The 23041-nt window shown below is 34.3% G+C and overlaps 1 protein-coding gene across 4 annotated transcripts in view; it reads left to right on the top strand.

Annotated features, from left to right (window-relative positions):
- LOC117110044 (zinc finger RNA-binding protein-like) overlaps positions 1–18363 on the top strand; it is a 24075-nt gene extending 5712 nt beyond the window's left edge. Inside the window, exons 5-21 of one of the 4 annotated variants that reach the window (XM_033252635.1) lie at positions 1390–1427; positions 1917–2125; positions 2454–2633; positions 3238–3475; positions 4335–4445; positions 4593–4777; positions 5289–5434; positions 5992–6241; positions 6665–6852; positions 7499–7667; positions 9011–9143; positions 11066–11151; positions 12933–13028; positions 14091–14202; positions 15444–15541; positions 16449–16587; positions 17283–18363. In XM_033252635.1, coding sequence (XP_033108526.1) covers positions 1390–1427; positions 1917–2125; positions 2454–2633; positions 3238–3475; positions 4335–4445; positions 4593–4777; positions 5289–5434; positions 5992–6241; positions 6665–6852; positions 7499–7667; positions 9011–9143; positions 11066–11151; positions 12933–13028; positions 14091–14202; positions 15444–15541; positions 16449–16587; positions 17283–17380 — 2476 coding nt within the window. In that variant the 3' untranslated portion in view covers positions 17381–18363. Of the gene's footprint in view, positions 1–1389; positions 1437–1916; positions 2126–2453; positions 2634–3237; positions 3476–4334; positions 4446–4592; positions 4778–5288; positions 5435–5991; positions 6242–6664; positions 6853–7498; positions 7668–9010; positions 9144–11065; positions 11152–12932; positions 13029–14090; positions 14203–15443; positions 15542–16448; positions 16588–17282 lie in introns of those variants that run through there. The other 3 variants (XM_033252627.1, XM_033252618.1, XM_033252645.1) reach the window with 3 other exon arrangements.
- The last annotated feature ends 4678 nt before the right edge of the window (positions 18364–23041 follow it).

Genomic DNA, 23041 nt, shown 5'->3' with positions numbered 1-23041 from the left:
AAACCGGCCTATTTCAATTTACTCTCCTGTTACTTTCAAATTTCTCCTGCTACTCAAATTCATAAATAAACCCCTGCCTATAGCCGCTGTCTAGGCTACAATACTGTAGCTAGGCACCATTAGCCTGCAGTCTACCTCAGCTGCTAGGACCAGGACTTAGCTGGCCATCCCAGGCACTGTTAAGAAAGACACAAGTTTACATACATTACAATATACTCACTCATACGATATTCCTAAATTGTGTAGGGTATTCAAGCATCCTACAATGAACAATATTTATTCCTGTAAGCCTAATATTGATTCAAATACATTCACTGATGATGACTGAACATCGTGGTTTGTCAGGGTACGAAAATTAATTTCTACTTTAACTTTTTAGTATACACTGTGCAGTGGTTGCACATATGCAATCACATGCAGTGATGATCAGAACCTCCCTGATCAGTATACTTACTGAGTAGGTTAGAATAGGCCTAGAATTTACAAATTTTTTTAGCTTAACGTCGGAATTTAAGGTCAGAATACTTGAAATAATTGAAATACATTCTATTAAGTTTATACACATTTAATAAAATCCACAAAGTAATTTAAAATACAATTTTTTAAATGTTGAAGTTGTTAACTTTTCGCAAACATGTTGCAATTTGTGGGATTCCCCATTTAGGCCTAGATCTGTATTGCATCGTCGTAGGCGAGTTTAGGCCTTGAAATACCGACAATTCTTGCTGTTTATTGTTCATTATCATCTTTAAAAAAGTTTAAATTAATTTTTGGTGTAATTTAGTGACTTATAATGACCAAAATCTCCTTCGTGAAACTGATTCGAGATTCACAATGATCAGATAATATTCTACCGATCTTTTTTGAAACATAGAACATGTTACCTGAAAATTATTTGCGGCATAAAATTTTCGCGAATCTGGACCATTCGCGAAAGTTTAATGCGCACAAAATTTTATGGTTTTACAGTAACCACCATTCTCGACACTAAAGCTTCCAAAAAGTGTATTAGTTCCACTGTGCTTATTAGATCATTCAAAGTAAACATGTTACATGTTTCTTGCCATGTGGCCCATACATGAATTAAAAAATGTATAAGCTTAACTGATCTTCAATGTCTTAAAATTTCCTTATTTTTTATTGCAAGTATTCTTACTGTATTACAAATCATCCCTGCCGTGGATGACAAGTCACCATTAAAATTTATGAAGTACCATTACCTTATTTTATTTTTTCTTTCATCATTGTTTTAGTGGCTGTGAAGGCAACAGCTGCTTATGGTTCAGGGGGTGGATTCACCACGCATCAGCCTGCACCAGCAAAGCCCGTCCAGCAACCTAAGACAGTTGCAGCCTCTTACACATTCTCCACCCAAACCACAGTCCCCACATATACCACTTCTGCTGCCACCACCTATACCACTGGTGGTAAGTCACGTAGGTTATGCAGAATTTACTTTAGTCTTTAGATATCTTATTTTAAATTTTCTGATACTGATTTATGTATAATGGTTATAGTTATTCTGTCTGCTGCCCCCGAGTGGAGCCGTAGACACTTAGCTATCGTCTTACTTTTAAGTTGTGAAAGTATATTCTGTTAGAGGAATGATAGAATGTATCATAAGCTAAAGATAAAAAAGAACAGTCTTCCAAAATAAGCCTACGAAATATGATGCCATATGCTTAGATAAGACCTGGAAGAATGAACTAAATAGTGAACAATTTATTACTTGTACACAGAAAGTGTAAATGGGGTTGTGAGTTAAAAGTAGCCACAAAAAAAAAAACCCTATGTCAAGCTCCCCCTGGGAGCCTATTTTTATTATTGGTGGAGTTGTCAATATTATATTTATTGCTTTTACTATAATTTTCATTGATATTTGATATTATGGAAAAAACCTATATTCATAATTTCAGGTAATACATATTCAGGATATGATGCAGCCGTCTATTCTGCTGCAACTAATTACTACCAGCAACAGCAGCAGGTTGCTAAAGGCAGTCAACCATGGCAGAACAAGAACAAAGGTCCCTTCAGTAAGCCTGTGAAGAAGGAGCGTCAGCCCCCAAAACAGCCGCAGATCCACTATTGTGAAGTCTGCAAGATCAGCTGTGCTGGACCACAGGTGAGCATACATCACTAAATTTTTTTTTTTTTTTTTTTTTGTAATCTACTTCATTTTGCTGGTTTAGGAATGTTAAAGGGCGATGAATGAAGGATTCTACACATTTTTCAGTGGCACCCTGGGAATTCCTTTCCTTTTTCATGATTTACCTTGTTCCTTATAGTTGCGATTATAACCGGAAGTTCAATGAAAGTGAAATATTAATTAATTTATGGTTTTAATATAACTTATAATTAGTTAGTTAGGTCGAGTGTAAGCACAGTACACTTTTGTTGAAAGGTAGAAATTTTAAACACTATTTAAAAAAAAAGTCCTGTCTTCCTTACAGACATACCGTGAGCATCTTGAGGGTCAGAAACACAAGAAGAAAGAAGCTCAACTTAAAACTGGCAGTCAGGGTCCAACTCATCGCATCGGTACGCACAGCCTACGCTGTGAGCTTTGTGACGTGACTTGTACTGGACAAGATGCGTACAATGCACATATCAGAGGTGCTAAACATCAGAAGGTGCTTATGAATATTCAGATTATACTTATGAATATGTATTTATCATATTACCTTTGTGAATGGTGGTGTTGATAACCACTTCATGTTTTAATGCCGGAAACTTGTAATTTATATAGATTTAGGCTTGGTTTCGCTACAGGCTATCACCAAATCCTTTGGCGACACTGATTGGTCAGTTGAATTGCGTTGGGGACAGCACGCAGTGCAAGGATTGCAGTGAAAACGCTGTAGTTACTGTAGTGATTTTATGGATATAGTCTTATTCTATTAACGACCATTTCTTGAACAAAGTTTGGCTACATTTTGATGATAGTTCCTTAGCTGTGTTCCAAGTCAAATGTTTTCCATTTTTATGATTCTTCATCATTGATTAGCTGTGTTCAAATACAAAGTGTTTCACAAATTTAATTTTATGTGAATCTTGACATATATGACAAATAAAGTATATTTAGTATTGAGGAATAGTAAATAAAATAATATAAGTATGAAAGATGATCAGAGAGTAAAATAATAATTATTTTGGTATATTATTGTTAAGACCCTGCCTTGTAGTTTTGATTACATGAAAGTCGGTTAGAATTTTATTTTTATTCTTCTCAAATAGGTTTTGAAGTTGCACACTAAACTAGGCAAACCAATTCCATCTACTGAACCGGTGAAAGTAGGGGGAACTTCTACACCGACAACATCTAGCACTGCCGGAGCTAAGAATGCCGGAGTACAAATGAAGGCTACCACTGCAGGCTCTACAGCTGCCGCTGCCTCCACGCAGTCTCTAACTACTCCCCAGAAGACCAAAGTTGTCACTAAACAGCTGACAACTCCAAAGATTGCCTTTGTTGGTAAGGATCCTACAATCTTATTTGGTGTTCACTGGTCGTTAATGAACCTTTCCGAAGTGCCAATCAAACTTAACAACTGACCAATCAGAACAGTGCCTGGAATATGCGCGTGTCCAACAAATGCACATGTGGTCCCACAAACACACATGTTTACGTACGTTAACATAGAACGAATGTTATGCTGAATAATGAGAGGGAGGCCATGATTTAACGTTTCGACCTTTATTGTGTCATCTTCAGGAATGAAGTGCATTTTACATTATTGTTTTGTTGGACCTTAGCAACAGTATCCAACTGGCGTGGCTAAGAGGAAAGCTTTTTAATAATAATATGTTAGTCTTAAATAGCGCTTTACTTTATTTCCATCGTTCATTGGTTCAAACACATATAAAAAATATACTCAGCTTCTGGAGTAGCATAGACCTCCCTGGAGTGTCAGTCAAACCAGGGTTATGTGCTTGTCCCATAAACATGACGTGTTGCCATCTTTGTTTATGTTGTCGTTTTGTGGGACCTCAACAATATTATCCAAGGGTGGAGACTTAGCAGAATGTTCCATTCCATAATGCTGTAGCTAGTAATCAGTTCATTTTGCTTTCAAACATTCCAGGTACCCACTTCTGGGTGGAAAGACATCCATAGGTAAAGTGCATTGCCCAAGGACGAAAGGTCACTAAACATTTTATAAAATACAAAAAAGCGAGCAATATTTTAATTCACAAATCATGTTTCAATTGTAGATCAGACCTATTGCTATGATAACCAGTTCTCAAGATTGCATTTGTACACTCGAGATGAGCATGTCTGCTGAAGCCTATGATTATATTTTACTCATGACTTTTCTTTATGACTCTTGTAGGAGGTTCGAAGCTTCAGAGTGCTACATCCCCAGAGGCTGATAAGAAAGCAGAAGCGAAGCCTACCACCCAAGCACCGGTTGCATCTTCTCCGGTACCACCACTTAATGAGAGTAAGTTCCTTCTTAATGTCTCTTTCTGATAACATGTACAGAGAATATTCAGTGACATTACAGAGAATATTCAGTGACATTTGCCTTGTTCCCAGATCATGCTTTTGTCCAAAGATTTATGTTAAAATTTTCTGCCATTTCATTCAGGTAAGATGTCGGATGAGTTCTATGAGCAAGAAATCACGCCCGTTGGGGAGGACTATGTGGAGGAGGTTAAGAATGAAACTGGGAAAGTGATCAGCTTCAACTGTAAGCTGTGTGAATGCAAGTTCAATGACCCCAATGCCAAAGAGATGCACATGAAAGGGCGCCGCCACAGACTCCAGTACAAGGTAGACAATCTTTGTGGTATCTAATGGATATGGAAATTTATGGTAGCAGAATATAAGCCAGGGTGTAATTATGGTGGGCAGAAGTGTGCAGGGCTTATATAGAGGTTTTGTACCCAGTTTATTTCTTGCTTTTTTGAAGCCCCAAAAATCACAGATTTTACAGGTATATAAGAGTTAAAGTGATTTTTAAGGAATATATGCTATACAAAGAACAGAGACTAGGGAATACAACTAATTTTTAGGGGCATATATGGTTGAAGGGATGCAAAAACATTCGATCCTGTAAACAGTCAGACTAGGGTTAAACATGCAAGGCAGAGGTTGGGGAGCACAAGGGAAAGAAGTTAATACAGGGGAGATTAAACGTACCTGCGTTTGGAACACAAGTGGGTAAATTGGTAGACAATTGAAGAAGAGAGTTCAATGGCAACACAAGGGTGTAGGGAAAAGATAGAGGGAGAAATGAAGAAGCCATATTGTATTATTTGTTGTATTATCTGTATGTTTTCAGAAAAAAGTTGATCCTAAGTATCAAGTAGAGATCAAGCCAACAGCACGTGTTCGTAAATTCCATGAGGAGAAAATTCGACGTCAGATGGCTAAAGATGAATTTCTACGAAGACGAGATGAAGAGATGCGAGTTCAGGTGGAAATGAGGTGAGAATACATAGATAACTAGAGCAGTCACCCAATAGAATACATACCTTCGCCCTGTGTCTGAATACTGAGCAACAAACAGGCCATGTATGGATGATGCTTGAAGGTAAAAAAAAATCAAATTTCTGTGATTTTCCTTCCAAAAATTGAATGGTCTCTTCAAATATTATGTATCATTCCACCAAATTTTATGATCCAGACAGACAATGAATACATACCTCCTTTAGCGGAGGTAAATATTCACATCTTGGAGCAAGTGCAAGCTGGTTAGTCTAGTGGTTATGGCGCCAGGCTAGTTATATTGAGGTTGTGGGTTCAATACCCACCTGAATCACTTGCAAATTTTTTTCCCCAAGAATTTAGGAACGTACCGATTGTTCAGTATGATAACATGTCAGGTAGGGCAAAACATCACTGCTACTGCTACTAATTTTTCAGCCAATGAAATTCCATGTGGTAATGACAGGAACGATCCGTCAGCAGTTGGCCTTCTACTTCTTTGTTATATAGTTAATAATATCTTTTCTTTAACACTGTTGTATGTTGTGTGGTTTTTGGCCCCTTAGACGCTACGAAGAGGACATCTACTGGAGACGTTTTGAGGAAGAACGTTTCTTGGAAGAACGCTTGCAGTACGAGGAAGAGATGGAATTCTTTGAGTGGCAACGTCGTCGTGGTATTCCTCATCCTCGTCCCGTTCCACCAAAGCCTCCGATGATGCAAGATATGATGGCTAAGAGACCAGATACGATTATCGATCGTCACGTTATGGCGAAGCATTCTTCCATCTACCCAACTGAACAAGAGGTAAATCCTAATCCAACCAATTCAATTATTTATCAAAATATAAATAAATTAAAGCAAAAGATTTAAGAACTGGATATACTCGTATATAAGGCAAGGTTTAAAATAGCAAATTAGGATTGAAAAGCATGGGGTCATCTTATACGTGCGACATACAAATTTTAGAATTTTAAAATCATGTTCGTCTTTTGTGCGGATTGTCCAATCATTCGAATCAAGATCATAAAAAGCAGCAAAAAGTATGAATTCCGACAGTGGGGGAGGGGGAGGTCGTCTTATACGCCCAACATATAAAAATCTTCTCAAACTCGGGGGTTGTCTTATACACAGGTCACCTTGTATGCGAGTATATAAGGTAATTAAAAATTGGTCGGTCCCATTGGTGGCTTGTTGATTTAATGTCTTTATGCTTTGGCTTGATTTCAGTTGGCTGCTGTGCAGAATATTGTGACTTGCTGTGAAAAATCTCTGAAACTTGTATCTGACTACATCTCCGAGGCAGACAATCCTGTTCCCATGGAAGAAGAGAAAGTAGAAGTTAAAAAAGAGGGGGAAGAAGTAGCCGAGGTGAAGGAAACGAAAGAAAATGAAGAAGAGGCAAAGAAAGAAGAAGTGTAAGTGAAAGAAAATATGATGAAATAAATAAATAAGTAAAAATTTTTAAAAAATGAATTAAAAATGGAGGAATACAGATCACTGTCATTAAATATAGATACTTAAATATATACATTTATTGATATGGAGTTAAAAAGGTGGTCCCACATAGTCATGTGGAAATTATTATTGTCTTTGCAAATGTACTTATTTATTAAGTCCCAGAATTATAATACCCAGGGAGTGTAATCATTTATCTCCACCTATCCAATTTTATAGGAAAAAAACATTTTCAGAATCTTAGTTAACTGTTGTAACTCTGTTCCATGAGTATCTTTTTAGATGGATCATACTGGCATACTACACAATTAATTATTACTGTTACTATAGTTAATGTAATATTTATGATTTATAATTCAGTAATTCAAGTTTTAACTACCTTTCCTCCTTGTATGTAGGTACAAGCTTTAATTTCAAATTACATGAGTTATTTTGCAAACTGTAAATTTGCAGTTGAATTGTGGATTATCCATTAATATACATACTGCAAAATGAACCCTTATGTTTACACATGATTATAATTAAGATTAGAAGGAAGGTCAAACAATGAGGAGGCTTTTAGTTATAGCTCCAAGATGTGTAATTTGAGTTTGCATTGCATTACAGGAAAGATTCAAATCCTCGTGCTTTAAAGGGCGTGATGCGTGTAGGTGTACTAGCTAAGGGCCTGCTGTTACGTGGAGATCTTAACATGAGCCTAGTGGTACTGTGCTCCGAGAAACCAACACGCACTCTTCTTGAACGTGTGGCAGATAACCTTCCCAAGAGATTAGCTGTAAGTAGGCTGAGGTTGTGGTTATGGGGTTCCTAGTTTTCAATTTACGATATTACACATTATTATGTAAAATGCAGCTATGAGATACAGGCCCGGGATTTAACAATCTCAGCTTAGCAAATGTCTTATGTCAAAAATGTTAAGATGTCCCTAATAAATATCTTAAGCTGATTTATTAAACCATCTTAGCAAAATCTTGGCTTAAAAATTGTCTTAGATGGCGTTTCTGTACAATTGACTTCCTAATTTTAAGTAATTTTTAAGCTAAGCAATATTGATAAATTTGACTTAAGTAAAAAAATGGACTTAAGACAAATTTAAGCTGATTTTTAGTTTTATAAATCTGGCCCCAGTTCCTTATGATATACTCATATTACTACAATAATAGAGAAACATAATTGAATGCATACAAGTTGCACACAAAAATTACAAAATTTTAAAAATACAAGATGTCTTCAAATTTAGCGAAACTGTCGATCAAAACTTAATAATTATCAAAGGTTGGTCGCTTATGTAGACCTATTAATGAATGAAAAAACTAATTTATGAATATATACTTGAAAAGTTTTTGAATAAAAAATTGTTATTTTTATAAAGGCTAAACAGATTTGTAAAGCATTTAAATCTACTGTACAGTAAGACTATTTCTTTTTCTGATGCTGCTAATTTATGGCTGTGGTATTAATGCTCTTAGTCATATTAAAATGTAAATATGTTTAATTGCATCATAGTGATTGGTTGTGATGTAACATACCCTCAATTACCCATAGTCTGGTCTGATTAGCTAACCATAAACCAGATGATAATATAAGTAAAACACTTCATAAACTGCCATGAAAATACTGTAAATCCTTCAAAATATGTAGAAAGGGTGAGTTCATTCTATATTATTAAAACAAGAAAATGTTTGCCTTTAGTTGAGTGCTTATACAAACATGTTGTTTGGTTGCACTTGTACAGTACTACCCTTTATCTGCCTGTTTATAAAATTATTATCAACAATATATTAGAAGCTGTTGGGGCATAGTTTGTGGCTTGAAATTCCAACCTTGAGGTTAAGGATTTGAAACTCTCACTGTGCAAGTTGCTTATATCCTTGGGCAAGGCACTTTATCTACGTTTGTCTTTCTCTACCAAGAAGTATATAAGGGTACCTGGAAGGATGTTGTGGCACTGAACGTACTAGTTTCATGTGCTGAATACAAGTGCACGACTATGTATACTCAGAGCAGAGAAGGCTGTGCTTTGTGCTGCTTTGCCAGTGATCAGGGGTAAAAATGCTCAGTGATCATTCATTTGGAATTGGCGCTATATAAATATTTGTCATTATTATTATAATACAGGAGACCGAAGGGAAATTTGATTTGAAATTGTGTGTTGAGGAAGCAGCGATTATCGTGTTTTCTACTGACCAAGAGATTAAGACATCGATCAAAATCTTACTCAGCTCACCAGCTATGCGTGAAGCGCCCTCAGGTAAAACAGTTTCCTTTGTGTTATTTATTTTTTTGGGCTGTTCAGGCATTTATAGATTATCTTCTGAGGAACCTTTCAAATAGGCTTTGACTTGATTAGTTTTTTCAGTTGAATTGTGTCAGAAAAGAATTATTTATTTGCGCCTTAATTCATGCAATCTGGTTCCGGGAGGCTAGGTCATCAGCTAATCAGAAGGCCACATTCCTGACATGTGACTTTTCTGATTAACAGTGACCCTTGTTTTATGTTTTTACATTTTACAAGAACTTAGGTACCCAGGCCTATTGCATCACCATTAAATAGTGCTAATAGATGGAATTTGAACTGCCCAAGTTGCTAGATTTCCTCCATAAATCCATGCACTTGGTTGTAGTTGTTCACATGTGTGTTATTTATTGTTGCTTTATAATGTATAAGCACTTGATTTATATGTAGTCATGAAGTGAGGCAAATGAAATTGTTAAAACTTATCTAATTAATCTAATGTTAGCATTGATAATATATAATTATTATATTTTGTAATGTTCCTCAGAAGAGAATTTATTTATTTATTGTTTTTATATATAATATATTTATTTATTTAGTTTTTATGAAAGAAGGCTTTTCAAATTAAAGATATAAGTGTCACTGAGGAACGATGTTACATTTTGAAAATTCAAAGTTTGACATGCAATACAGGAAGCCTTTGGCCACAATCGATCATTCGGTTCAAGTTTATTGTGACAATTCCATATGTTTATGTGATAATTGCAGATAAGAGTGGCACATCTAGATGTAAATAAAGCTATTAACTGTATTTGCATAATTCCCAGAATGGAGACACCTGGATGTTGCAATTCTCAGTAGGCATCAGGATTAAAATGCCATCTGAGGAAAAAAAAAATTATCACAGAACCATGAGGGATTGCTACTTAAGCTAGTTGAAGGTATATTCTTGGGTCGACCCAGGGGTTGTGGACCCAGGCATACAACCTGATCAACGCTGGACACGAGTGGACGTCTGTGTCCGACTCAAGCTCCTATGATTGTCTTCGCTTTGTAGTGTTATCGTTTCAGATTTTTAACTGCCAGTCGAACATGTTCGGCTGGCGATGTTTTTGCCTCCGTTTTTCACTCAGTGTAAAGCCTTCTTACAAGAACAGCTTCTTCGCAGAGACCTGGAGGATTTTTGACCATCGGAAAAATACTCCGCTTGTCGCAATGTGCATCTTGGCGACACTGGTGGCTAGGGCTGGCATCATAAAATATAACTCAGAATGTATTGGTGTTGAAAGAAAAGAAATTATTGTTTTTTAATTTGTGAACTCTTGTGCATATATCTAGACCCCCCAAAATCTGAAACATTTACATAAATTTCCATAAAAATACTTCTGCTTTAATAGACGAGGAATAAGAAATTTAATTTATGTATTAATTCAGTTAGATTAATGCATAATCAATCTGAAAAAGATAAATAATTAATACTTGTTCTAAAGACATTGTTGTCATTGTCTTTAAGTAGATTGGCATCTATTTAATATGTGGATATATAAGTTAAAAATAATAATTAATCAAAAGTCACAATGTTTTTAATATTTTTTATAATTACTAAAAAGCAATTATTAAATGTTTTATTTTCTCCATAGTTTTTTTCCTGTGGATGCTTAAAAAAAAATTTTTTTAAACATATCTAACATTTTATAAGAGAATTTATCCCTAAAAGTGAATTAGATGACCTTATTAGATAATCCCAGATTTGAAATTTTCTTATTCCAACAAGTCTTAAATCGTAAATTAATAATCCCAGGTGCCGGCCATCAAGTCCCATGTTGACCCAGGTACCAATTTGCGACCTGCCCGCATGCCTGTTGGCTGTGGGCAGTCTAAGCGGCTAGTTGGTCAAACACCCATTCCAACCCTGCTGTAATTGTGTTATGCCATAGAAACTACTAAAGATCCTCCGGACGTACTGGACAGGCAGAAATGCCTTGATGCACTAGCTGCTTTACGACACGCGAAGTGGTTCCAGGTTCGCTCTCATCCTTTTCAATTTTATGTCTTTTTTTTTATCTTCTTATGAATGCTTTGTCAAACTATTCATTCTAAATGAAATCAGACCAAATGATGAAATGAAAATATTAAATTTGCAAAATTATTAAGTTAAAGAATACGTGGCAAAGACAAGCCAAACCAGTCACTCCTCGCAAATCCTGTTTCGAAGATAATGGCCAAAACATGCTGGAATGTCAACATTTTGGAAATCCTTTTTATTGCACTCAGCTAGCCTTTATATATCTATATATTATGCTATGCTCTTATTTTGCCCCATTTTCAATGTTAAAACAAAAATTTTTAACAATTTAGGGATGATTTTTGCCTAAAAAAAAGCCTGAAATTTTAAACTTTGAAGGTTGATTTCTCAAGTATTGTTCTTAAACAGCTGCATGTTTAAACTCCTGTAACTTCATAATGAAAAGTCGGATTTAAATGATTCTTTTACCATTATTTTACTGTTTCACCCATAATTAATAACTAAAAATCAATTTTTGCGACGAGTGACTGGTTTGGCTCGTCTTTGAAACATATAAATGTGGGTGTCAGTTACGAAGGAACGAAAATGATTCTGCTAATTATACCTAATACCAGTTGAAAATTTAAAAAGAGAAATTATATAAGTGTATCGCTTACACCCAGATTTGAGGCCAAAGAACTCAGGATGTTTATTGTATTCAGTTCCCAATGAAGCCTTTATTAAGGCAACTGGCATATGTGTTTTTGTGCTGTTGAAGAAGCAAACAAGGTATATCTATTGAATATACTACCCCTCCAAAATTTGCACCCAAGACCTTAAAATACTGAGTGTGTGCTCTACTGACTGAAACTAATATACTTGTCAAGTAGGAATACAGTACCAATTGCTGTACCTCTGTCAGTATTGCATGCAAGGAGACTCAGATACGAATCAGATATGAATTATTTATTAATGTTCATTACCCCTTATGATAGAAAGGTCAATTAATGTTTTCCTTTGCTAGTTCATTTGCTCTGGTTTGATTTACAACATTTTACATAATAAGAATTGAACTGGAAAATATACATTGCTTAGAAACAACCCTGACAATTGCATGTTTAAGAAATATTGTTTAGAGAATTACATTAACTATTAGGCTATATTTGAGAACAGGATTTGATAAAAGGTAGGTGAAGTCATACAGAAACTCAATATGTCTTAAGATCATGTTGATCTCCCTGTCCTTAAAAAAACATGCATATATACTACTCATCCTAACAACAGCAATTTGGAACATTAAACCAATGATAATTATGATAAATCACACAAGAATCAGGACGAATTCACCTACATGCAAAAAGTTGCTGTATAGTGTTTATTATTAGTATATTGCTAGTATACAGAATTTTCCTTACAAATTAGTTTTTCAAACAATTTTGATATCTGTATTGTCTTCTTTTAGACTTTTACGTTATAAGGTTACTGTTGTAGAACTTTCTATATGTTTATCATATTTATATTTATCTTAACAGCATTTAGTGCATGAAATCTCATAATACTTACATTATCCAATGCATAATGTGTCTTCAGTAAATGTACAAAAAGAGAATTTATTTAATAGCTTAGAAATAATTTATAACTAAGAAATATAATTTATAGTATTTTGGGACCATATTAGATTATCTGCAGTAATAATTGCGTTTTCAAGTATTTTTTGTCTTAAGTAGATTAAGTGTAAAAATGTTATTATTTAATGTGAATTTAAATTAACAATTGTCTACTTTCCACTGTCTTGCTAGGCAAGGGCCAACTGCCTTCAGTCTTGTGTCATCATCATCCGTGTGCTGCGAGATCTCTGTGAGAGAATCCCGACCTGGTCACCGCTCAATGGCTGGGTGAGTTTTTCATATCCGAAGTCCAGTTCAGACTACCAAATTTTCTTTGACAAGAAAATGTTGTATGCCCATATATAGTCATGATGTGCCTATATATGGTCATGATGTGATGTCATTATGACCATATTTAGGCATGTCACATGTTTTTGTCAAATAAAATTTGATAGTCTGGGCTCTACTCGATTAAATGTTATTGAGTACAAGTGAAAATCATACAATTAGAATTATACTATACAGGGAAAGATTTACTGCTGCAATGATAGTTGGCAGAGTGTAAGGTCATAGATGATACATACAAAAATGTCAATTATATAAATAGAAAAGCAAATAACTGATCTACCTCTCTATTTAAAGACACTTTTGCATATGTGCAAATTAGATGAAATATTGTGCATTCAGTAGCTCAAACTCAATTTCCTGTATCATTCCCAAGACAGTATCACATCTTATTGGATTATTTGAAGTATCACTAAGCTTATTGATATGGAGTGCAAGAAAGGTTGTGAGCTGTTGATTGGCTAGCCATGAGGCTAATTTGGTTGACTAGACCTGAATACTTTACCACCAATGAACCACCTGCCAATACGGCTCACTATTCTGTTGCAGCAACGGCGCTGAGTGTGAATTTCATATTAGATAATGAACTGAATAGTGTCATGATAATTTATTCATCAATTTCATTTATTTATAATATCCATATATTTGGTATATAATTAATACGGTTTGTGTTTCTAATTATTTATAATAATTATATTATATAATGTTCATTATGAATGTGTTAATAAAGTTACCATTGGTATTTATTAATTATAATTATTAAACTTTATATTTAAACTTAATGTTTTAGAATAAACATTAAGATAAGATTGATACAAAATTGGGATTATTTATATTATAATTAGTGTTAATTGAATATTGTTTGTGGTTTAATTTCAGATTATAATAATGTACTCTAATCATCAACAGACATTTACATATTTAGAGCAATGTTTTTTCTATTATAATGTTGGGTCAAGAGAGCTAGCATTTTCATGTTTTGTTTTGTTGTAATGTTCTCCACAGCCTGTGGAGCTTCTCTGCGAGAGGGTAATTGCTAGTGCAGGACAACCTTTGACCCCAGGAGAATCTCTGCGTCGTATCTTTGAAGCCATAGCTGGAGGGGTCATTCTACCAGGTAAGCTGTTTTGATAGAAAATGAAGGAAAACAAACGGAAATTAAGCCAGAGATTGGCACAGTTTTCACAATGTTTTTGCACATATGGGGTAGAGAACCTTGGTGGTTCCCCATGATGAATGCTATTCATGTCGATTTTGTTATCTTAAGTTTTATGATTATTGATTTTACTAGTTCGAATCATTGTACTAATATAAACTAATGATGTGAATTGATAAGTAATTTACATTTTGTTTTATAATTACTTAATTATCACTTAAGGTCATCATCCTTATCAATAACATATAAACATATATATTATTAATGTATCGTTTTCCAAATATATATAAATACATTTCCGATCAATGATACAAGAGGAAAAGTATAAGCATATTTAAATAATTAAATATTATTATTTTAAATTTATAAGAAATAAAAAATATATATATATAAATAGATATATTTAGTAGTATTCTTTTCATACCTTAAAGATATTTTGAAGTGTTTCATTCTGTGTTTTTTAATGAATTAAAGAAGACTATATATTTTACTGATTCAGCCATCATGTTAGTTCTTATTCATAAAATTCATTTAATTAAGATCTCTCTCTCTCGCTCTATATATATATATATATATATATATATATATATTGCCAAAAGAACGATTGAACAGCAGACAGCTAATAATTTTCAAAAACAACACAAAGCCTTGCATATTCAGTGGGAGCAGCCCTCACTGAACAAACAGCTTTTTCATGTTAATTTGTCTTTGTCATTCTAAATTCATTCCATTCTCCCCTTAGTGGCATTTAAAATACTGCACTCTGATCTTATCTTATCTTTATTTATATATTGCTTTGTAGTACTGTCACGGTTCATTCCACAAAAAAAATTTTTTAGCTTGCATACATTGAATTTTTACTCCCCTATATCAATGATTGCCTGCGTGCAATAGATAACTGATATATATATATATATAATTTTATATATATATATATCTCTCTCTCTCTATATATATATATATATATACTATTTAACTATTAAATCTATTTACTCAACATAGAGTATGCAATTTTTTTTAATTTCAAGCTTATTAGGTTTTCTTGGAAGTATATTTTCTCAGTCAGTAAATCTGTGGATACTAAATAATAAAATATTATTACTGTAAAGACTTCTAATTACTAAATGTCATTATTATTATTAATAAATAATCTTAAAATGCTTTTCTGTCATATAATAATGATTTTGCATGATATTTTGTAGGAGGGCCTGGCATGTATGATCCTTGTGAGAAAGAACCGACAGATGCATTTGGACACCTGACCAACCAGCAGAGGGAGGATATCACAGCTAGCGCTCAGGTAAATGCACTTTTACATTTTTGACTGTCCACCTCCACCAGCTACAGCTACAACATGGCACCAGAATTGACTGAGTTGGTCAATATAATCTGGTACTGGTACGGTCATTTATAATGCGCCTCTTCCTTGCGGTTATAAAGCGCAGTTCTTTTCCCTGGTCATTGGGTCCACATGCTAAGTGTTGCTGCTGGTAATCAGCGTAGGAGCAGGCAACCCCACCAGGTACCCATTTATATTCTTGGGTGCGGAGAGGCAATGCATATAAAGTGTCTTGCTCAAGGACACAAGCGAAATGCACAGTTGAGGGATTGAAAATATAATAAGTATATTTTAACACTGTAGAGTATAGTTTATGTTTTGTTCTTCAGATAGCAACATATGTTTCAACTGTTTCTTCTGTTTGATTTATATATTCATATTTTGTTATTCATGTATAATGAGTTCAGATGACATCCCTTACAGGAAGCTTTTGCAATGTATCTTCACTTCCTTTTGTCGTTAGCCATGATGCTGAGAAAGTAATTTTCATCAATATAGAACACTAGCAAATCTTCTTTTTTTTCTTTTTTTTTTTTTTGCTTATTCTTTTTATTGTTATTAATAATATTGTCATTTAAAACTCTAAGGTGCACTATTGTTATTGTTAATATTGTCATTTAAAACTCAGAGGTGCAAAATCAATGGTGCTGTGAATTTGTTAGTATAAATCACTTATATAAGGAAGCAACAAAGAATATCATTTAGGTGGGTGGTAGGTGGTATTAGGTTTCAATTAAATTTTATTCAGTAATTTAAATCTCAGCAAGGAGGTAGAAATTCATAGCATTTACAAAGAAATTAATAAATATAATGTATATAATATAATATAAATATTTTATACATGTACACCATTGTGTTCATTTCCCAGCATGCCCTAAGGCTGATAGTGTTCCGTCAAGTGCATAAGGTACTGGGCATGGAGCCGCTACCACCACCACAGCGCAACTCGGCCAAGATGAATCGTAAACGTCGACGAGACGATAGTGAGGGAGGTGAAAAGGAGCCTGGTATGCGCATTGTATTAATGTTGATTTTATTTTTTAAGCATATAGATTTAGGGATACAAATTTTGTTCAAGCACACAGATTTGGGGATTTAGAAAGTTCTATATAAACCAGAAGTATTACAGTACTATTAAATTTGAAAAGCAAAATAGTTATTAATCATCTGACCACTGGTGTCGCCTCACTCTTGTCGATAAAATTATGATTTCCTTATTAAATAACCAAGCTAAAAAAAAAACTTGAAATAAATACTTTCTGTTAAAATCTGGAACACCCTCAACCTAGAATTCTAAAGAGATCAAACCAATTTCTATAAGACACAGAAATCTCTGATTTTCAGCCTCTTACTATAGATTCTTAGATTGTCTGCCAATGCATTGAACTATCTGTGCAAATATGGGAATTATACTTAAAAATAACAAATTAAGCAATTTAAATAATGCATTAATGCTCGATAGAGACAGCATATTTTAACAACATATAACAGTAGACCCCCCTCCTTTTGGACACCCCTAATTAGGGGATACACTAATTAAGGGACATCCTAATTAAGGTGGCACCCTATTAAGGGGACACATTTTTTTATCCCAACGGTGTCCCTTGGGTTCTACTGTATTTTCTTCATTTTAATTCACAGAAATTTCTTTGTTTTAACTTGTAAATAGCATATCCTAATCTATAAATTATTGTTTAAATAGTTGATGGAAAGAAGGACAAGAAAGAAGGAGAGAATGGTAACTCAACCGTCGACATGGCAACCACTGAAGGTGCTTCATCATCCCAGGAATCCAAGTAACTGGTTCAACCAATCAGAAACTAGATAAACCATGGTTAAATTTTAACTGCCTTTTTTTATGTACTAATTGTACAATGAAGTTAAAAAATTTTCAGTTGCTTTTTTTTAATTTTGTTAACCTTTTTTATTGTTATTGTTTAAAATTTAGACAAAAATCTGAAATTTGGTAAGTAATAACATGTCATAGAAATATAATAATTTAATTTTTAATTTGATAACATTGTACTAATAGAATGACCATCACTAAGCAAATAAAAAAAAAAAAATACTTCAAAATTATGTTAATTTCTCTGGAATTACAGTACATAAAATCTATTAATCATTGATAAAAAGAATATAAGAATTAGTAAAAATTCATATATCAAATTTATATATCTGCAACTGCTTGTGCTCCTACATGATTAAATGAAGAGGAGAATGAAAAAGTCAGTTTGGGAAGCTGTTGGGTATGATAGTTATGAAGGTATTGTATTGTCTTTTAAAAAAAAAAGTTTTGTGATATGATCCGTGAAGATGTTGTATTGTTACAGTAGTTTTTAATAAGTTTTTGTAAACTCAAGGTTTCACAAATTATTTGGTAAAATGATGCACTTTGCTCATCTAACTTTCCGTGTTGCACATATCTAAAAAACACCTTAATCTTGTCATTAATTTATGTGGGTTTTTTATCTTCCCATTATTTATGATTCATGGGTTTATGTATACAATAGAATTGTTACGGTATGTAATTGAATAGATAAGTATACATGGACACGGAAAAATGCTCCACAGTTTTAGGAGTTTTGTCGTTAGGTTAAGCTGCTAACTACAATGCTTTGCAAACGACCAGCCAGTGTTAGACGTAAACATTCTCCCCCACTTTGTAATGCTAGAAAGGAAAGAATCTTGTTTGTATATAGGCTTAGAAAAAAAACCACCCCAATGTATAACTTGTTTTTTGCATTTGAAAATAAAGAACATTGTCTGTGTTGCTATGCATTTTATTTCTTGGATTTTATGTATTTGATTTTTAAGTATTTGATTTTTAAGTGTAGGAATATGGATCATGGGTAGTCTAATTAGCTACCATGGTTGAAGTTTCCATCCAGGAGTCCCACAATTATTTGATTCTGACATTTGCAACACAGTTTTTTTTTGTGTTTACTTCCCCTTCGGGCATCAGTAAACACTTTGCTGTCATCTGGCAGTTGACCTTGTAAGAGTAAACCAGTGGAGGAATGATGGGATAGGTCATAGGCTAAAGATAAAAATGAAAAGAAAGTTTACAAAATACATGCCATGCTGGATAATACCTATCCTAGAAAGCACTAAAAAGTCAACAATCTGTTACTTGTACAGTTATTCAAGTGAATTAGCAACACAGAAAGCTGCTAGATAAGACCCTATGATAGAAGGCTAACTAAAAAGTCAACAATCTGTTGTACAGTTATTCAAGTACAGTTATTCAAGTGAATTGTCAACAAGGAAAGTGTGGAGCCTGTTTTTTACGTTGGAAGAAACATTGATTCCTTTACAAAACAAAGGGTTTTCATAAAATATACACGCCAAATGAAAAGTTTGGATAATATTACAAAAGGCAATCATCAGTAGCGCTTATCAAAACAGTATATTATTTCTTTGCGTGTTTTCATGGTGAGAAGTAAAGAGAAAGAGATAATATGAAGTGTATGATCCAAGCCATGGAGGGAAGTAAACTCTGACCTTAAAGTAGAGACACCAGTCGCAAGAACTGCTTCCTCTATTTAAAATGCAGTTAGTCGAGGACTACCATTCGCAGTAGTGATGTAGTCGCCCATGAGAGGCCATTTCTCGAGCACCCCTTCCACAAAACTAAATAGACTCTCGCTCTTAAAATTGGCAGCAAAACACGTCCATTAATTCATTCTATTTTTTGTACCAAATGTCACTTTCACTCATTAGCTTGGTGAGGGGACAGACGGAGGCAATTCGCCTGGGCCACTAGGATGAAAAGATTTCATGAAAAAGGTCACCATTTTGGACCACTACTTCATTTAAATTAAAAAATAGACATTTAAATACCTAAAATGCCTTGAATATATTTAGTTTCTGGAAGAATTCGACCCCTCTTTAAAATGAGTATTAGCAAGGCCTATATATTAAACGCGTTTATTGTTTTAGCGTGAATTATCTGCAACGATGTAAAAAAAAACTCAGCAAGACATAATACAGTACTTTCACTTTTAATACGTCATGTTATGCTTATGGAGGGATCAATCAGAAAAAACTAATTAAGGCCTGTATGATTCCCCCATCCTTTTGTTACATTCTCCCAATTTTGCTTATGGTCAATTTTTCTTTTCTTAATAAATGCTTGTGGTACTCCACGTAGATAGTTCTGAAAAGAACTATTGTTTTTGTTGAGAATGTCTCAACGTTTCGATAGAATTGGTTCAATCGGTAGGAGAATAATATCTGCAGAGACCAAACAGGGAAATTTTCTTTGTAATTTTTTTTTTATAAATATTGATTACCAAGAAGTAAATTTTCGTATGTTCAAAAGGAAAATAAACTTTAATTTGATTTAGGACAAGTTGTAATCAAAGTTGCGTCGTGGTTTATCTGAATGTTATTCCATGATTTTATTATTATTATTATTATTATTATTATTATTATTATTATTATTATTATTATTATTATTATTATTATTACCATACAGTAAATATTATTTTCATTTTCATCGTTATATGTTCTATCAATACCATCGATGTTTAGGCCTATAATATACCTGTCTCTTATACACATCTAGATGTGTATAAGAGACAGGTCAATGTAATGTTTGTTTTTGTCCTTGTGTGAATTGGCTTTCCAGCGACTAATGTCTTAGTGTTTGTTTTCCTCGTTTTGTCCTTTTCTTAATGTACGTTTAGATGTTTTTCTTTTAGTCATATTAATGCTAATTGAATTTGGTGTTAATATTATGCTAATGTCTTCTTGTTTGTCCTATTCCGAATGTAGGTTTTGTCGTGATTCTTATTGTTCCTGATTTTTTTTTTCTCCTGTTTTGGTCTTTTTTCTCTATGTTTTTGATTTTCCCGCTTGTTGCATTTTAATGATACTTTATCTTTTAACAATCTTGTATTTTGTACATTTTGTAAATCTACTCGCAATTCAGTTATATTTTACTGCTATGAGTTTTAATAATAAAAACAGAATGGTTGAATGAATTCAATCCCTATGTTTCGTCGAGCGCAGTACTACATGTCACTCCCGGAGTAATAACAAATTGAATACGAGACTAGGAAACAATTGGAAGCGGTTTGGTGGTTTCAGGGGCGTGGTAGGATGTTCCAAATTTGATACAACAGCGCGTGCTGTCTCTGTCGCCGGTTGTCTAGTAGACTTAAATACGTCTGAACATTACTTAATTTGAGTATTACATGTTGAAAAAAAGTAATGAAGTGAAGACAACAACAAACCATATATTGTTTCTAACCCCTTTATGTTACTCTTCAAATAATATTTAAGCCTACTTTGCACGGAAAGTCCACCATTTCAAGTTAGCTACCGTATACTAACAGACCAGTCAGTGAAATCAGGTGATTGGTTAAAGCATGAATGTATAAAAAAGTAGGGATTAGTCAGCATTCTAGCCCTGATGGAAATGCTAACATCCTGAGCTCTTTATTTTGTGATTAGCTGAATGCAGCACTGACCATTGGTGTGACGTGCTTTGCAACTATGACGTAATATTTGACAGTTTCACTACTACTGTTAAATCAATCTATAATATAGATTGCTTTAACAGTAGTAGTAGCATATTATACTCAACATCATTATGTCACAATGTGGGGTTTTTATGGGTCGTGCGTTTCGGATGTGGAAGTCTATGCTAGGGTATTCCATCGTGGGTTACGAGCGTACTATGAGTTTATATTTTTTCACTGTGTAGGCCTACGGTATATACACTCTCAGAAACTGTCCTCTCATTGTAACCTTCCCACACTTGGAGACAATAATATCCGCTCCAGAGGCCACGACTAACACAACTCGGCCTTCAGCGGTTGAAAACAGTAGTGGGAGATGAGACGATACTTGGCTTGTCCTCAAGTACCAGCTTAACAAATTCACCAATTGAGCGTGATTTCCAAGAATTTCCATGGAGATGTTATTAGAATGAATAGGGACGCGCTTGTTTAGTTTAAAGGAGAGAGTGTTCAGCTGTACAGGCCCAGTGATCTGAGACCTACTGGGGCGGGCCCTTGCGTTATGTGCACCTCTTAACATTTGCGTACCACACCCCTCACAAAAGTAGGTGTTGTGGATTCTGGAAAAAGGATGCCACAAGCAAAGCAGCAACGGGAACCCCTTAATGACAATATTAAACTAATCAACTATAAGATATCAGAGTCGGAAACTTATTTTCCGACAATAAAACAATAAAATTCAAACAAAGAAATAGTGGTAACAATTAGGTCTTTAAATAAGGTCACCTAGCCTAACTTTGGCCCTTCATGTGGACATTCATGATATGCCTTTTGTTTTTTAACCCGTAATTGTATCATTTCTTTGAAATGTAGGCCTACAGATTTTCTTTATGATTTCTTTCTCATATGCATGAACAGGCCTGGAAGAAGTTAATGAAAGTTAATGGCATTTGTCCTTTATTATAAATGTACACATGAATATCAAAATCTTAATTTTGAATCGAAGATGAATTCAGTTACATATCGAAATACACATCTAAGCCTACGGTACTTATTGTATCGAATTGCAGGCTTACGTAACGCCCGTGAGCCTGTACCCCAGTTTGTAGGCCTATACCTCGACGCTTTCAGAAATTTTCCCCAATAGGCATATGCCTAGTCTATAGTCTAACTCCATATTTAGCCATAGTTAAATAGCGACGCATCGAAGCTGAACGAATTTTCATTAATCAATTTTATAGCTCGAAGATTTCTGTTGAAACGAGATCCAGCTTTCATTTTTACTTTTTAACTCAGCATGAATCTACCACCGCTAATTATGCCTTTCTTTTTCGACGGCATTTTTCCCCCGATGTAATAATTCGGTAAAAACGATCATGATGATCATGTCACGTTGGCTTCTGCTTACGGATGTAATTAATGTCATTCGTTTCTGCATGGATGAATCCAGGAAACGGATGTTTTTATATTCTCTAAAGAATAAATCCAAACATTCAAATAGGCCTATGGTTTCATTTATTTTGACATCAGGTTGTCTGCTTCAATTCGGGACCCTCTTCAATCCAAGTATCACCATTACCACTTGTGTTACCAATGAAAAAAAATCTTTATAATGTAGGCCTACCCCCCTTTTAGTCGTTATTACAGGCTGTATAGGGCCTACTTATTAAACTTTTGAAAAAGATTCCGGGGGAGCGGAGGCTTGCGCCCCTTCATGCTCTCCTTTAGAGGATGTGCGTCCATCCATCCGTCACGAATTTTAGATAGGCTATAATCTCGGTCATATAATGATCGGCTCATTGTCATTGTCTACCAGGCATAGAATTTACAAACGTCCCTTGGCTTGGCTTATTCTAGATCCGTCTTCTTTTGTTGGCCTATCGGCTGTACCACTATACTTTAGAGACATTTCATTTTTTTGTGGTAAGTAATATTATATTCAATTATTGTTTAATGCGTGTAGGCCTATAATATACACTGGAGAAAATCATGTGTG

This window comes from Anneissia japonica, unplaced genomic scaffold (genome assembly GCF_011630105.1).
Source record: "Anneissia japonica isolate Jap-2015-1 unplaced genomic scaffold, ASM1163010v1 scaffold1511_len2985839_cov193, whole genome shotgun sequence".
Taxonomy (NCBI): Eukaryota; Metazoa; Echinodermata; class Crinoidea; order Comatulida; family Comatulidae; genus Anneissia; species Anneissia japonica.
The sequence above is the reverse complement of the archived record's forward strand: the minus strand, read 5'-3'. Positions and strand labels throughout refer to the sequence as shown.